Here is a 17,582-nt window from a genome sequence, read left to right on the forward strand (position 1 = left end):
GGCTGTGACATGTGAAGGCCACGATAGGCCAAACTTCATAAACAGTAATGGACAAACATACATGATGACCACCATAGCATAGAGTTATGCAAAGTGCCACAACAGTCTATATAATGTGAAGGCAGCAACAGCCAGGTAAGACCAAAGTCAATAGGTACTGTTTGAGGAAACCGAGTAAACCATGCCAGTAGATGCAAAAAAACAAAACAAGCCTTGATTATAACTTAAAGTCCGCATGAAATCTTTACTAGCACACATGGCTAGGATTGATGTAAACAATCTGTGCAAGTTTTTGGGGCCTGGAGAAGTTTTGTCATGCCCTGACATTTGTGTTTTTTTCAGTTTCTTATAAATATCTAAATGGGTAAAGTCTAATATCACTGTAATCAGCACAAACTGGGCTATAATAATATGTGATCAGCATGTATGTACATGATTGTGTTTTTGAGAAAAAAAAATGTTATGCGTGGTTAGTGAAAAACTAAAAATGTTAAAACACTTGAATAAGGCCATAAAACACATACATAACATTGGTTCCCGGGACTGTTGAGAACTAGAGTTTGTAGCCTAGAATATTTCTTTCTAAATGATGTGAAAATCATCTTGTTTACTCACCCACAGAAAACAATATATTGATTTAAAATTTCTATGTCACATTTTGTTGGTAAAAGTCATATGCGAGAGGGCTTGAACTATCATGAATATCATTGTGATTTACACCTGAAAAGACAAAGGCCCGCATAATGAGCTGCATAATGAGCCATTCAGTCAGCTGTGTCACTTGTTTATTATTTAGACTATTTAACTATCACACAAAATAACATTAGAAGTTAGCAAAAACACAGAAGACACAATCAAGGTGAAACTGCAAAAATAAAAAAAGGAAAAAAGGAAAAGTGCAACATAAAAAAAAAATTGTAAACAGGAAGAGTTCAAGATAAAAAAAGGGACCATTTTATCATAAAGTGCCCAGGATTGCACAGTTATACGTCATTGTGCCACTCCAGGAAACAGTTCCTTTTCAACTGGACACACAAGTGCACATCACATGCCTGGCATTTCCAAGGAGTGTCCTGTCTCTTACCATGCTTTACTTTGCAAAGCACACAAATCCGGCGACCAGTAGTGGCACCTGAGGGCTGCTCAGATCCTGGAATAGGCACATGGTCAGCACTGGTCTGCTTTGGTGGTATTTTCTGTGACACACCACAGAGCTCTGCAATTAGTCCATCCATAAACTTCTTGTGGGTCATGGTGCCATAAAGCTCTTTGTGTACAATAAAAGCATTGGTGGCAGCAATGTCCAAGAAGTGTAGAAATAGCTGATCAGACAGGTCAACGCCCCCATGTGCTGGTTGTAGGCAGTCACAGGTGCAGGACATGGAAAACTCTTTTTCCTCCATCCATTTTGTGTTTTTGCCCTCCTCTGCACATTGTCTCCTGTGTAAGCAGCATGGATGGTGGAACAGACAGACACCTCTCGTGTGTCCATCCATTTCACAAACACAAGATCTTTGTCTCGAATCCACCTGATGGAGCCCCTCACAGATTTTTTGGTGAGTGAGTTAGCTGCATTCCGAGGGCAGTCTTTCCTGTTGTCTCTGTAAGTCCCACATGCACCAAACTTCAAAGCAAACAAGTCTCTTAGGAGCTTGGGACTAGTGTAAAAATTATACATGTATGCATGGTACCCAGAGCCCAAAACTGTACGGTCCAACAGAGATGTTACAGCATCATATGAAAGTCCATGGCCTATGGGAAAGTGGTTCATTCCTGTGTAAACAGCAAAATCTGCAGTATATCCATTTGATGAATCCGCAAGAACAAACAACTTGAAGCCCCATTTGGTTGGCTTGGCTTTCACGTACTGAGTCATGTGTTTGCTTTGCATGCCACCATTCTTTCATCCACTGCCAAATTTTTTCTTGGTTGATAGATGGCCTTACATGTAAGCCGGATTGTGTCCATGAGGGGCCTGACTCTGAAAAGACGGTCATGTTCAGCTGTGCCCCTCTTTTTGTCATTGTCCTGGTCTGCATCTGGGTTACTCATGTGCAGATTCCATGAAATTGTGCGGTATCTGTCCCTTGACATGATTGTGGCAGGAAAAGGAACAGAGAAAAGATTGTTCTTCCGCCAGTAGTTTGTGATGGAACTCAACTTCACCATTGCCATGTAGAAGAGTAGCCCAAAGTAGCAGTACAGCTCACTGATGCTGACATCTGTCCATTTATATTTATGTCCCTTTGCACATGTCCTGGCAGCCTGAGCATTGGTGTTTAGACACAGAGTTGACACAGCAGAGTCAGAAAAAAACTTTTTGAATAGACTCATGGGAGTGTGTGCATCACATGGTCTTAGTTGTGGTCCAGGTTCCCTTGTGGGCAGGAATCTCAGCGCCTGTGGAGCCATGTCAATATCATCCTCTGTTTTCCATGACCAACTGGGATGCTTATTTACTTTAGCTCTTTTGCCACAGGTTCTTTTGCACATCTGAAATAAAGAATAAAAATAAAAATTAGCATTTTTGATGCAGGTTAAACATGAAAGTGGTGTATTTGAAGTGTTAAAAAATGTTTTGTTAAAAACTGATGGCATATATTAAGAAATAGTGTTGTAAATACTTTAATAAATACAGTACAATACACTATGGTTCAAAAACACTATAGTATTCACTATAGCTAAATTACAATATTAGTTTTTCATGTGGGATACAGGCATAACAAAAGTACAATTTCTAATAATCCATACAGGAAGATTTGCTTATTGTGTCATCCAAACCACAAATAATGTTTCCATATTATTTAGGCATAGTCATAATAAAAGTACAATACTGTGCACTTACTTGGTATGATTTTCCAGCGAACTCAAGCACTCGGGTCCCTTTGTTATGCACGTTGCCGGTGATGCAGCCACAGTCCTAAAAGAAAATTGAAAGTGTTGTTAGCACTTACCAGAGGATTCATAACTGATAAAACATTATATTACTGATAAGAATAGACGCGCGTATATGTCTGCCTATGGCCCACTTATCAGCGACATTTGCAGCTTTATGATACATTTACACCTCGGATGATCGCGAACGCCAATAGCCGGGTATAACACTTTTGAAACTTTTACCACATCTGATATTCGCCAACAAGCTAAGTTGGTAAACAATTTCAGCATTTTGAAAAATAAACAATCCACAATGTAAAAAATATATAAAATTAAATAGATAAAAAAAAAAAAAAACCATGGTTAATTTTTGTAAGAGATATAAGATATATATATATATATATATATATATATATATATATATATATATCGGCCTATAGCATTATATGTGTATTATATAATTATATAGGCTATATATCATCATCATATATCATAATACATAGTTAAATACGTGCTTTGCTCTGATTTTAGTCAAGCCTGTTTGGAGACGTCCAAGTGTAGATATAAAATATGCTATAGCTGAGCAACATTTTAAATTATGAAGGTTAATAATAAAAGGCTTACTCGTCAGGAATTATAACCTCAGCTGGGTCCAGACGTTCTTCAAAATGCAAACATTCATCATCTGAGTCATGTTCTTCCTCTGAGGAGAAAGCAGCCTCTTCAATGCTGTCCAGGATCATCCGAAGTGCTTCTTCACCCGTGTAGCATGCCATCATCCAAACGCGCAGGAAAAAAAGTACATTTCTATGATGATCCTTTACATTTTATGTCATTTCTCGGGGGCGTGAACATGATTACCTGGCTCACCTCATTATCTATAATGAGACGATACAGGAGAAATTACATAAAAATTGATTATTTGTTTTTTATTTGAATCTGTTTATTTAAAAGTAGACATTTTAAACTTTCTATAGATATATTTCTCTTGTATTTGAGGCAAGTATGCGCTGAGATTCGGGTTGTTTCATTTAGGTGTCTGTGAAGAGAGATGACAGAGACAGAGATGCCAGATAACGCACACTGTTTATTTTCTTTATTCTACAAAAGTATAGCGTTTTGTTTTTATCATGAGTATATACAAAAAACAGTAAACAATTTACAGATTTGATTGATGTATTTGCTCTTATCTGTACGATCAAAACTGGAAGTGAAATTTAAGTTATTTTTGGTGTTGTCAGGAGATTAACCCGCAAAACGCGTATAAGCGTTAATCGACTCCAGAGGGTTAATCAAAATCTGAATATTTACTTCCACTCTGGAATGGCATTCCTTTTCTGATGACGTCAGTTTGACGGCTTGGGCAGAATATCCTTGAACACACCCCTCCAGCCATTAGTTTGCTATGAGTGAGAGACAGTGACCAGGAGCGTAAACAAAACCATGCCCTCTATTCGATATTCCATTTCAGGTGGAAATATGTCTAATATGTCATGTTCATATTAGCGCCAGTCCATAGAGTGACCTGTGTGAAGATGAGGTGAGAGCCACGGTTCTCTGCATCTGCAGCCATGGAACTCCCACAAAGCTTGATAAACTCCATTTAACCATGGGAACCAGACAAGTGAACCCCCATTCCAGTACAAGGCATTACTGTAGATAGACGCAAATGAAATAATGACTGAATTAACAAACACAAGTGCATATGATTAAGACAAAAATACTTTACGGTGTGCTAGACATAGCATATTTTTCAGAAAGGAATAATGCGAGCAACAATCTTTATCAGTATAAATAAAGATTGTAAGCCTTTAATGCGAACCTTAAAATGCCTCATTACAAAAGAGTTGTTCCAAACATTGAATCTATTAATTTGATCAACATAATTATGCAGTGCTAGTCTGCTAGATGAACAATCACGAAACACCCAGCACTTTATCTTGAACGTGTGAGAAAATAACCTTGCAGAAAATAACATTTATGCCCAAGCGCCACAAGTGCATGAAACAAAAATGATAATTATAATGGTATAGTCTGAAGAAGTGATGAATGTGAGATGCCAAAGGAGACCGGCAGCCTTGTTTCCTTCTTCAGGCCCGGAGAGACTTCATGCATGCAGGTTCACATGAGCGTACAGATGAAATTTTGTTGATTGAGACCAAAGTAGCGCAGACGTGACAACTCGGAAAGCACCGGCATTGGCACGTCCGCAATATTTTCTCAGAATTGGGTTATTTTAACACTGTTGCTGCGGGGTTGCTTTACATGTCCACGGGATGAAGCAATCCCAATAAATGATGTTTTAGTAAAAAGGTTCGGGAGGAGCACGCCAGATACTTAGCCTAATCAACACCGGTGGACCACAATCAAGTAATCAATACAATAGTATAAATATAACTGACTTACTTCTATCCATTGATAGTTTATCAGCATCCTGGTTCGCTCGTTCAAACCATGTCGGACAGACAAACTTCATCTTTCAAAGACTCCTTCTCCCCAGCCTCTTCGTAGCAACAAGCCAACCCCAAGGCTACTCCACAGCACCGTGACACTGCAATCGAGCCCCAGGCCGCATCTTGCGGACGGGCCTCAGCTAGAGCGGCTACCTGCCTCCCAAGGCGCTTAGATCTACCCTCGCCTCCTCCAGGAAAGATCACCAGCCAGCTTCCTCATATCGCTCGGCTGGGCAAAAAAAACCTCCCATAGGGAAGTGGACTGTGTTGAGTCTGAGGCAAGCCCTGATCAATTCTGACGTACAGCCTTCAAGCAAAATAAACAAAACCGAATTATAGGACTTATACATTAACATGCATAAACCTAACCTTTCTCCCGCAATGGCCAGCAAACATAGTCCCGACGCCCGCCCCTTCCAGCTCGGGGCATGCAGCTCAAGCAAGCACTAAGCTGCACCCGCTGCCATACCCAGCTCAGCTTCAGTCCCCAGCAACTCCTTTCTCCAGGTTAAATCTCAATACTCCCTTTTCTCTGCCAAACTCATGGCCGCCCCACCAAACGCCGTTGCCGCTGAGCCTCCCCAAGTGGCTCATTACATCCCAGCCCAGATAATATCAGGTGCGGACGTCAATCTCTCGTCTCTCCTTTCCTTCCTGCCCACTCCCTATTCAAACCGGCAAATAGATTGTGGGGATTTTTCAGTCACATTAAAAAACCCAAATCCCCTTTCATCTCGATTACTTTCTTTTTCCAAGTTCACAATCGCATTTAGTCATTTCACCGAGATTATCTGTTCAGCCTTCCCTCACAGACGACCCAAACAAACGACTATTTTTCAATTATAGCCAAGCTCTCGTTGTCCTATGGAGGGGTTCAGTTTTACACATAACAAGCTTTTTTAGCCAAATGTGCAGTTCGAGTCGCCCAATGGAACTAGTGCCCTTACTGGGGCGCACTTGACCCAGATCTCCACAGCAGGGTATTTTTAGGGTGCAGGAAAATTTCCTGCGCAGTTTGCAGGTCAGTCACCCACTCCACCACTACCTGCCAACAAACTAATCCTAGTATACCCCTTTGCTCCAATACTTCCTCGGTGAAATCCACCAGTTATGTCCCCATATCCGTGACTACAGCAAACTTGCATCCAGCCCCACCAGAAGCAGATAACAGGCAGCCATGCCTCTCCTTCAACAACGGGAGATGCCCCAGACAAAGCTGCCACTTCCTGCACATCTGCAAATTCTGTAGCGGAGCTCATGCCCACATTGTTTGTCCAGTTTATAAAGCAGTGAATAAAAATTAAAAAAAGATCTATGAACTCAATATTTCAATATTTATCACATGACCATCGAACTCGTTCACCATCCAGACAAAGAATTTACTAATTACCTCCTATCTGGCCTCCGACACGGTTTTAACCCCGGCATCGAATGTGCGATTTTTCAAATCATGGTCTGCCATAATCTCCAATCCGCTCACGCTGAGCCTGACTTAGTAGAAAAACCTTAAATAACCTTATCAAAAAGAAGTCAAGTCAGGCTTTATGATCGAGCCCTTCAATAACGTTTCGAGTCAGCCCAATCGGAGTGGCTACTAGAAAATTTTCAGTTAAGAAATGCTTAGTAGTCGATCACTCATCACCACATAATTCTACTGTCCCAAGCATTAATAGCTTGATCCCTCTTGATGAATTTTCTCTCAAATACCAAGAAATCGCGGGTCGAAGAAATACTATTTCGCTGTTTAACCTTTGGATGCAAAAGCAGCCCCAAAATTTTGGACACACTATCAGAAGACGTTTGTTGGATTTGGTCTGATATTAATGCAATTCCCCACATTATCCACATCCTAGGTGACTTTCTGGTCATTTCACCTCCAAACGCAAACCCAGCCACTCATCTCCTCATGGTCCAAAATTTTATTTTCCGAGCTTGGGATCCCCATCACTCAGGAAAAAAAACACGGGTCCCGCTACATCTATCGAGTTCCTCGGTATCAACCTAGACTAGGCTAAATTTCATCTCTCTTTGTCCAAGGAGAAGATAGATAGAATAGTCCTCATCTCCTCTACCCTGCTCGGCAGCCCAAGCTGTTCTAAACGCAAACTCCTTTTCCTGCTCTGGCATTTAAATTTCTTAATGCGCATCATCCCCCAAGGAAGCCCCTTTATCTCCTAGCTCTCACATCTTTGATCCACACATTTGAGGACCTCGTTCCCTTATCCCTCACATGCTGCGACGAAATTATGGATAATGTTCCTTAAACAATGGAATGGGCTTTCCCTTTCCTACAACAATCTTGTTTCATCTCCCATCGACATACAACTATTTACAGACACAGCTCCCTCAATCGGTTTTGGAAGTTTTTACCAAGGACGTCTACATGGCCCCCCCAGCTGCAGGACTCATCCCAGTCCTCAGCTCTTTTCGAGCTCTACCCCCTCGTAGTTGCAGCCTTTAAAGGCCGTTCTTACTCTCCTGTCCTCGTGCCTCTCCTCAGACGTTTAATATGGATGTAGCATGCAACCAATTTATAATAAATGCCAAACACGTTCCAGGTTCAGAAAAACAAATCGCTGACTCCCTGTCTCGCTTTCTGTTTCAGAAATTCAGGACTCTGGCTCCAGAGGTCGACCAATTCCCCACACAAGTTCTTCTCTATTCAGAATTAATATTCCCACCCTCTAAAACCACTTCTCGATGCATTGCTCGACACCATTCTCCAGGTAGTTTCTCCCATAAACCTCCAATCATACGTAACTGCATGAAGATGCTTCAAGGCATTCCACCTCACATACAACACTCTGTTCTGGGATTTGTCCCTACTCTCAGTTACTTCCTTTATTTACTCCAGGTCGGGTCCATCAAAGGATATCTGAGCGGAGTTCAGTTTTTCCATAAACTGATGTTCAGCTCTCCCTTACCCAAAATAAGGAATTCACAAACCTCCATCCTGATAAAAGGGATCCAGTGATCCCAGCCCACCAGATGTCTCCCGGCCAGACAACTTTATCTTTCTATTCTACAGCCAGTGAAGCTTACCCGTTTGAAGCAGTTTGCTCCCATTCGACGTTGGCATGAGCCTCCAGGCTAGATAACCTTACCTTTTCCTTCCTATGGCCGGCGAGACTTACCCATTTGATGCATGTGCTCCCATCGAATGCCGACGAAAGCGTCCCGGCCACACAACTGTACCTTTCCTTATATGCCTGGAGAGGTTTACCAATTCGATGCTGTGAGTAGGAAGCTCCCATCGGATGTCGGCGAGAGCCTCCTGGCTAGACAAACTTCCCTTTTTCTTCCTACGGTCGGTGAGACTTACCTATTTGATGTCAGGTGTTTGAGCTCCCATCAAATACTGGCGAGAGCCTCCCGGTCTCCCGACTTTGACTTTCCTTCTATGCCCGGAGAGGTTTACCCATTCGATGCCGTGAGTAGGAAGCTCCTATTGGATGTCACAAGAGTATCCTTGTCGGTCAGCCCAAAAACCTTTTTATCTGCCAAACTGAGAGGACCCAGACGTCCATAGTCCTGAGTCTTTTTTATAATTTTTTTACATTTGTATATTGATTTTCCAGTGACATAACAAAATCAGTGTCAAGTACAACTGACAAGAAAAACATAAATAATAATAATAATAATAAAAATTTTTTTTTTTTTTAATTTAGCACCTAACTTTCTCCAACTTCACAAACTGAAGTATGTCCCTGATCCAAGACAAGTGAGAAGGCAGCGCAGGAGACTTCCACCTTAATAAAATCAAACGTCTAGCCAAAAGGGAGACAAAGGCTACAAAGTCAGCTTTATATTCAGGAAGCTGCAAAGTAGAAGGTAAAACCCCAAACAAAGCGGTACATGCTGTTGGATCAAATTGAGCCCCTGTACAAATAGAAATGGAATCAAATATCTGCATCCAAAAATTAAATAGTGGAGGGCAAGACCAAAACATATGGACATGGATAGCTGGAGCCTGATGACATCTAATGCACATGGGATCGACATCATTATAGATTTTGGAGAGCCTCACTCGAGTGAGATGGGTACGATGTAGAATCTTGCACTGGATCAGACCATGTCTAGCACAAATAGATGAGGAGTGAAACCGACGCAAAATGGCAACCCACAGCTCCTCCGAGATTCCCTCCCCTAGATCCTCCTCCCATTGGGTTTTAATTTTATGTTGCGTGTGTGCTTATGTGTGTGTGTGTTGTGGAATGTGGGGGTTTCATGTCTCCTTTGAGGCTCGCACGGGTATCATAAATAATTTAAATCCAGCCAGGCTGGCGCCAGGCCAGGCATTTAATGTAAAAAGGTTTCATTTTATATGCCTGAATTTAACCCATGAATTGATGACCTGCATATATGTTACATTATATTAATTATTGTGTCGATGTTGTAATTCCGTGTAAAAAAAATCAAAATCTTTCCCAATAATAAACCATGGGTCACCAAGTTAAGCTGCTATTAATAATAAGAAAGCAGCCTTTTATAGTGGTGATAAAGAAAGGATTCAAGTTGCCCAAAGAGAGTTGAAAGTCATCATCAGACAGGGCAAACAAAAATATAAGGAAATTGTTGAAGGTAAAATGTCCATTAGCAACACAAGAGGTCTATGGAATGGTATGAAGTGTATTACTGGATATGGGACTAGTAATCCCAGTTTATGTAAATTGGGTATACAGGCTAACGATGACAATACTTTTTTTGCCAGTTTTGATGAATGCGATTTCTCTTCTGTACATGAGAATGTCCTCTCTAATCTAAGGCAGAGTAGTTCTGACGACTGTAGTTCAGCTATTAATCTTAGTATGGAAGAGGTTCGTCAGCAGTTAAGGTGTATTAAACCAAATAAGGCAGAAGGCCCCGATGATGTACATCCACGTACTTTAAAAGTGTGTGCTGATCAGCTATGCTCTGTTCTTCATTCACTGTTTTCTTTGTCTCTGGCCTCTGCTAAAATACTGGTTATGTGGAAAACATCTTGCCTTATTCCTATTCCTAAAAAAGCCAAGGTGTCAAATAGTCATGCTAATCTGAGGCCTATAGCTCTGACATCACACATTATGAAATGTTTTGAGAGGGCTGTACTTGATCATCTGACTAGGCAGATGTCTGTTCTTCAGGATCCCTTGCAATTTGCATATAGGAAGGATGTGGGGGTAGATGATTGCACTATTATTTAGCTGTTGTGAGTCAAACTTTCTAAAACTAAATATAGGGAAGACTAAAGAACTTGTGATTGATTTTAGAAAGAAAAAGGAGAAGGTCCTCCCAGTCACAATTAATGGTCAGCCGATTGAAATTGTTCAGTCATATAAATTTTTAGTCATATCATAAAAATGTCCATTTGGATGAAAAATTAAATTGGAAAGAGAATACTAATGTTTTAATAAAGAAGGCTCAGTCAAGACTTTTCTTTTTGAGAAAACTCAGATCTTTTAACATTAGTACAAAGCTTTTAGATGTTTTCTATCAGGGGATCTTGGCTAGTTTTCTTTTTTATGCTGTCCTTTGCTGGGGAGGCAGCTTATCTGTTGATGATAAAAATAGGATAAATAAGCTGATAAAGAGAGCTGGTTCAGTTATTGGTGTTATCCCAGACTCACTTGAGGTCATTGTGGAGAAGAGGATGAGGTCGAAATTAAAAATTGTTTTTTGAAGGCCATCCACTATAGTGTTTTTAATGGACTCAGAAGCTCTTTCAGCGAGCATTTAATTATGCCTCGGTGCTCCAGTGAGCGATTGAGAAGGACTTTTGTTCCTGCAGCGGTCAGATACTTTAATGAACACTGTTGACTGTCAAACTGTTGAACTGTCTGTTCTTTGCCCTGCATTTCTGAATTGTGCAACTGTATCTTGTTATAATCATGTCTCATTGGTCTCTTAATCATGTTTTTCATAGGTTTTAAATGTTGAATTTTTTTATTTATGTGTGTTAGCTATGTGGTGTGCTTGTTGGCTGTATTTTTTAAGTTGGTGGCAAACCAGTTTCCCTTTCGGGATTAATAAAGTTCTCTCTCTCTCTCTCTCTCTTAGGATCAATCTCTAATCTATCAGAATGATTGATAGCAACACTGTCAAGCACCAAATCACATTCAGCAGAGAAATCATGATTGTCAAACCTCTTATAAAAAAAAGTTCAACTCATTTGCTTTTGCCAGTTCATCTGTAACATGCAGGGACTTGTCCGTTGATTTCATGTTAGTTGCTATTTTCATTGAGTCCCATAGTTTTTTTGAGTTCATGTTTTGAAAGTTTTCCTCTATCAGCCCCCTGTGATGTTCCTTTGCCTCTTTAAGCCTGTGGTTTAACTCTTTTTGTACAGTTTTAAGTTGTGGATGATCCTTAATCCTAAATGCTTGATGTTTCCTGTTAATACAGTCTTTCAGTTCCTTTGTGATATAGGGTTTGTTGTTGGGATAGACTTTTCCGTGGTCGCTGCGAGCATTGAATCCCCATACCCTCTGGCAAGCTTACATTAAATAAATCGGGAAAGATGAACTACATCTCCACACAATCGCAGCGACAAAAGCAATTCCCTCGAATAGACTCGTTCCCCATTCCCACTGGTGTTGCAGGTAGAGAAGGGTTCACATAGTGACATTGTCAACAACAAAAACAAAAGTTAAAGAAAAACACACGTTGCCATCTAGTCGTTCTCTCCATCAGTGCAGTCATACACAAAACACAGAAAAAGAAAAAAAAACCTCAAGGTTTGAGCATACAAAACAGAGTTGTTTTAACCTGTTACCAGCACCCTGACGACCTCGTCCTGAAAGGCGCTAAACTCGCACGTGTCAGTGTTTACGAATAGATTAAAAGAAACGGGACAAATTAAATCATGACAAACTATGTATCATTATAAAGATTTAAGCCTCAAGCATTGATGACAGATCGCTGTTTTTCAATGGAAAGCTTATAAAGACTGTATTTGCTACATTTGTGTAAGCAGTGCACATAAAAAACATGAACATTAGAAACACAGTACATACCAGATTCGTCGTAATAACGAGTCATAAACACATCCACAGCTGTAAATCCCGGATTAGTTAGGAAGGTAAGGGTCCACTGAACGACATCTCATGAAGCACGTTTAGTCCAACGAAGCAATAATGTTGTAATATGGATCATAACTCCTTTGTTTACGTTTCAGTTCTTCAGTGACAGAACTGTTTGTGTCCGTTATGGAATAACTCACGGTCGGAAACTGCGTCTTGGTAGTAAAAAAATGGCATGTTTTTGCAGCGTACAGTGTCACAAACAGAATGAGAATAGAATAAATGAATAAATGAAAGATAGGCGAAAGATAGTTTATTTGAATTTGGCGCTCCCTCGTGATGCGCTCTGACGCACCTGTCAGCTGATGGAGGCGGAGCTTATAGCGTTCGCCTTTTACTTTGTATGTTTTATTTTTCAACAGTTTTTATATATGTGAGAGTGTGTTTTATGTTAATGTATCTGCATGGTTACCATCTGTTTCAGTGAAAATCAGCCCAAATCAGCTCGCTATTACTGCATGATCACGGCTATCAAAGTGAACGCGTCGATATGAATGGAGAGAGTGGATTAATAACTTTATGGCACATTTGTGTTATTACCATCTGTATAAGTGCCCATCGGCACATCAGCACTTATTTGCATCGTAATTCATTGTAAATGCTGCATTTCTAGCAATCTCAGGATTTTCTGTAACTGGCAAACAAAGTAAAATCTTTTTTTATTATTTTTCTTGTTATTCTCATTTTTCTTACTCAAGTTATTCTTATTGTATTTTTCTAGTGCTCAAATAAATCACTTATATGATGTCTAAGTTTCTGTATAGTGTTTTATAATGGAAAAAACTATGCAGTGGTATGTTTAATGACTAAATAGTTTGTAGAAGCCTTCAATACTGTTGGTAAATATATTTTTTTATATATGGGGGGTGGGGGGTTTAGACATAGTCTCATTTTTCATGATATCTTATTCAGATTTGAAATAGAAACTCATGAGAGATGTGACATTCACCCCATTACTTTTCTAGATTGCTCAAGGACTCATTTCATGTATTTTCATATCAAATAAAAAATATTTAAGTGTGGTAAAAAAAAATTTCAAGGCACTTCAGTGTCTATAACGTTTAATATTTTTGAGTATTATCAAATCTGGTTGATAAAAAGTAAAGCCCAAAGGGTCTTCTTTCCAAAGACACCAAAATTATGTTTGTAACACACTGAAGTAGGAAACTGTTACAATTATAAGTTTGGTAGAGCACTTTCAGCTGTAAGTCCCATAATGGGGGGTGGTGCTGGCTAAAAGGTTAAACAAACAAACAGACAGCAGCGTAAGTGCGTGTCCAGGTCGCCCGCAGAGCAGCACCATTTTTGCACAATATTCTAATTTTCTGAGAAACTGAATTTGGGATTTTCCTTAGTTGTCAGTTATAAACATCCAAATTAAAAGAAATAAACATTTGAAATATATCAGTCAGTGTGTAATGAATGAATATAATATACAAGTTTCACTTTTCGAACGGAATTAGTGAAATAAATCAACTTTTTGATGATATTCTAATTATAAAACCAGCACTTGTATATTATGAAATTTCCAATGAAACATTAGTAGACTTGTGGCTTTAGCTAAATTGTGTTTCTAAACTCATATCCTAAATCAACAATTTTTTTAATACATTTAAAAACATGTTTTTAATATTTTAGTTTTTATCTTTGAGCTTACATATCTTTATTATGACAACAGTCTGAGTAATTCTACATAAGTTAATTATGTATCTAGTCAGAAAGAATCATGAGCAGAACCCTTTTTATTTTGGGTATGTCACTTGTGTCTCCATGCCCAAAATGCGGGGTAACTGGTAAGGGGTTATACAGGTATCTCTTAATCCAGTGGTTTTCAACCTGTGGTCCGCTCGTTTTCAACCTAGTGAGTTGAGGTGGTATTGCAGGTGGGCCGCCAATTATTTTCTGTACGATTAAAAGAAATCGTCATAAAATCATGATTTGAGCGTGCGCGATTTCTAAATCGTTTAATAGCACGATTTTCCGCGGCCCTGACCTCCCGTAGTATGCTATCTGATCCAATCAGAATGCATTGCGCTTAGCGCAAGAACAGAACTGACTGGGCATATGCCTAACTCCAGGTTCACACACTGTCTGTAATGCGCCTTTTTTCTGAGCACGTTAACGGATCAGTGTGTTCACACTGCATGCGGTAAAAGGCTAGAAATAAAAACGTGCGGAAATAATTAACATCTAACACATGAGCATAGAGAGAATTGTGAGCGCACAGGATGCAGTTTAAGTGAGAGGAGACATGTTTTAACTGCGCACACTCTCTCCGCGCAGAGCAGCGTGTTTCTGAGCAAGCATGTCTGGTTTTGTGACAGAGATTCGCACTCGTGCATTATTTTAATGTGCTTTCACGTTATACTTATGCGCTCTCGCTGCTGACCGCATACACATACTGTATACACACTGCAAACACCTGAGGCACTGCTACAATTAATGAGCACTATGAACAACGCATGGCAAAAAAGGAAAATAAAGTCCCTGTACACTGTTTTTTTTTTTTTTTTTTTGCCTTACATTTTGTTACATCTTTACTATAGGGATAATTTTGATTTATGTCTAGAGACGTTACAACTTTTTGATAAAGCTGTAATTGGTTTTCTTTTGGAAATATGTTTCCTGAATGCATTTATGACTGTAAAAGCATATCGGTGTGTGTCACAATCACAAAATTGATCATATAAATCGCGATAGTTTTTTTTTGTTGTTGTCCATATCGCACAGCCCTAGTTCATTCAATAAATACAGTTAACAATCTAGCTTCTTAGTACGTAGTTATTAAACTAACAATAGTGGGGTCAGTTAATTTTTTTGAAGTGGGCCGCGCAAACATATGTGTGTGGTTGTGTGGGCCGCGAGTTGAAAAGGGTTGGGAACCACTGTCTTAATCTGTCTTCTTAATTGGTTCTTATGTTTTAGATTTTAATGTTTAATGTGCTTTCATAAAATTAACTTAATATATACATTATTCATGAGTGTTCCATAACTTATTTATATTGTTCTAGTTTTAAATCTTTTTTATGAAATAAAAAATAATAATAATAATGTTGGTAAAGGGACATTTCTTTGAATCACTGAAAAAAGGCATGCGGAGTACTCCACTTACAATCAATGAAAAATTGTTACTTGTCTTAATTGCGAGCTCATTCAGTTATAATCAGTGAAGGTGCAAGAACTGAGCAGCAGTCAAAGTGAATTTGTGACAATTTATTTCAGCCAAGAAGCTTGTGTTCCTTTTTTCTCAGCTGCCAGACCTACATGTACGGTCATATCCTTGTTAACACCCACTTTGGTGTATTTGTGCTTTAAAAGGCAGCTCTGCGCACCATTAAAATCACTTTTCCTAGCAGAGCCACGGGAAGCTGAATAAGAAGCACCTGCCTTCTCCAGCGTCTGATCTCCAGTTATTGTTCAAAATGAGCAAGATTGTTGTTTTTACCAAAGATGCCTTCAAAGGCAGATCAGCTGAATTCAAGAACAATGTCAACAACTTAGAAAACAAGGGCTTCAACGACATCATCTCATCTCTCAAAGTCTTTGGCGCACCATGGGTAGCGTATTATGACAAGAATTTAGCTGGAAAGCAGCGAGTGTTTGAGGAAGGAGAATACGCTACCCTAGAAGACAAGGGAAAGTTTTCTTCCCTCAAGATGATCACAGATGAACTGGATGACCCTGAAATCCAGCTGTTTGAGCACGTGAACTATGGAGGAAGAAGTGTGACCCTGAACGGAGAAACCAATCTTCATGAAATTGCTTTCAGTGACACCGCTTCCTCCCACAAAGTGAAAGGTGGTGTCTGGGTTCTCTATGAGCACGTCAACCGTCAGGGTGAACAGCTTGTGTCTTTCCCTGGAGATGAAGTTCCCAGCTATTTTCCGCTCTCCTTCAATGATGTGGCCAGCCATGTGCGTCCCTTGCTGCCGAAGCCATAGACATCATCATTCACCGTACACTCTCTGCAGCTGAATATAAACTGGAATCCTTCTGGAAAGAGCGAGGCAGATGGAGGGGAATGACTGATCTTGACAAGAAACAATGACTGTGACTCCAACAAGTTTGAAGAAAATTTCTGAATCAACCTTATAATATCTGTGTAAAAACATACTGTACATGTTAATTTGGCAGATGTTATATGATACAGAGTTTTATTAGTAAAAGTTTTAAGTTGCAGGTTGCTTGGCTTTTCATCTATAGCCATCAGTATCAGTAAACATATGCAATAAAATACAGCTTTGGGATTGTTACAGATCTGCTATAGGTCCTATTGTCATTTGAATGTATTTCCCATTTGATGAGAGTGAAATATTGAAAGGGTTTTCGGATTTATATAATTCTGTGCAAGTCTGTCAACTCAGAAAATAAAGGCTCTTAAATATTTTATTGCTCCTTGTTTCATTTCCATTGTAAAATTATCTTTTATCATGTCATACATTTTAGCAAAAAATAAATAAAATAATAATAATTAATTAATTAACTAAAGCATTTACACAGTGGTGGTTCACATCTCAGAAAAATTATAGCAAAATATAACCAAGTGAATAGACCAGAACAGACAGACATACATTTTAGCAAAAAAATAAATCAAATTATAATAATTGATTAATTAACTAAAGCATTTGCAAAGTGGTGGTTCACATCCCAGAAAAGTTATAGCAAAATATAACCAAATGAATAGACCAGAACAGACAGTTAGTATTGAAACCAATACACATTAATAAACTGCTTCTATGCAATTAAAATGAAAGAACTGAACATAAATATAGCAGCCTGATAAAAATTTAATTTAGATAAAAACTTCAAATGGGTTGTACATATTAACTCTTCAGTTGCATTTATGCTTTTATATGCATCAAACACATTACCTTCACTGTTAATTATTTACCTGTTAAATAACAGGAAATTACTGGCAGCAGGGTTACCATTATTTTCCTGTTATTTTAACAGTTAATTCCTGTTAATGTTTTTTACAGTGCACTCCCCGTAATGTTTTTCAACAGGAATTTACTGTGTATCAAAAAAAAAAAAAACAGGAAACAACAGGCAGCAGTATTACCATTATTTTCCTGTTAAATTACCATTTATTTTGTTTCCATTAAATATTGTTAATTATTTTTAGCATAGTAACGTGTACCACTGATTGTTATAGACATATTCTATCTTGAGTTAATACAAGAATAGGCATAAT

At 39.0% G+C, this 17,582-nt stretch overlaps 1 protein-coding gene and 1 long non-coding RNA gene across 3 annotated transcripts in view; both read left to right on the plus strand.

Moving 5' to 3' along the window:
- Window positions 1-13,135, plus strand: part of LOC127968739 (uncharacterized) — a 37,872-nt gene extending 24,737 nt beyond the window's left edge. Inside the window, exon 4 of one of the 2 annotated variants that reach the window (XR_008156109.1) lies at window positions 11,367-13,135. This is a non-coding gene — a long non-coding RNA (uncharacterized LOC127968739). Of the gene's footprint in view, window positions 1-7,935; window positions 8,058-11,366 lie in introns of those variants that run through there. The other variant, XR_008156111.1, reaches the window with a different exon arrangement.
- A 2,592-nt stretch (window positions 13,136-15,727) lies between these two features.
- Window positions 15,728-16,774, plus strand: LOC127968419 (epidermal differentiation-specific protein-like). The gene has a single exon (XM_052569636.1). The coding sequence runs from the start codon at window positions 15,811-15,813 to the stop codon at window positions 16,327-16,329; it is 519 nt and encodes a 172-aa protein (XP_052425596.1). The 5' UTR covers window positions 15,728-15,810; the 3' UTR covers window positions 16,330-16,774.
- The last annotated feature ends 808 nt before the right edge of the window (window positions 16,775-17,582 follow it).

Source organism: Carassius gibelio, chromosome A4 (assembly GCF_023724105.1).
Source record: "Carassius gibelio isolate Cgi1373 ecotype wild population from Czech Republic chromosome A4, carGib1.2-hapl.c, whole genome shotgun sequence".
Lineage (NCBI taxonomy): Eukaryota > Metazoa > Chordata > Actinopteri > Cypriniformes > Cyprinidae > Carassius > Carassius gibelio.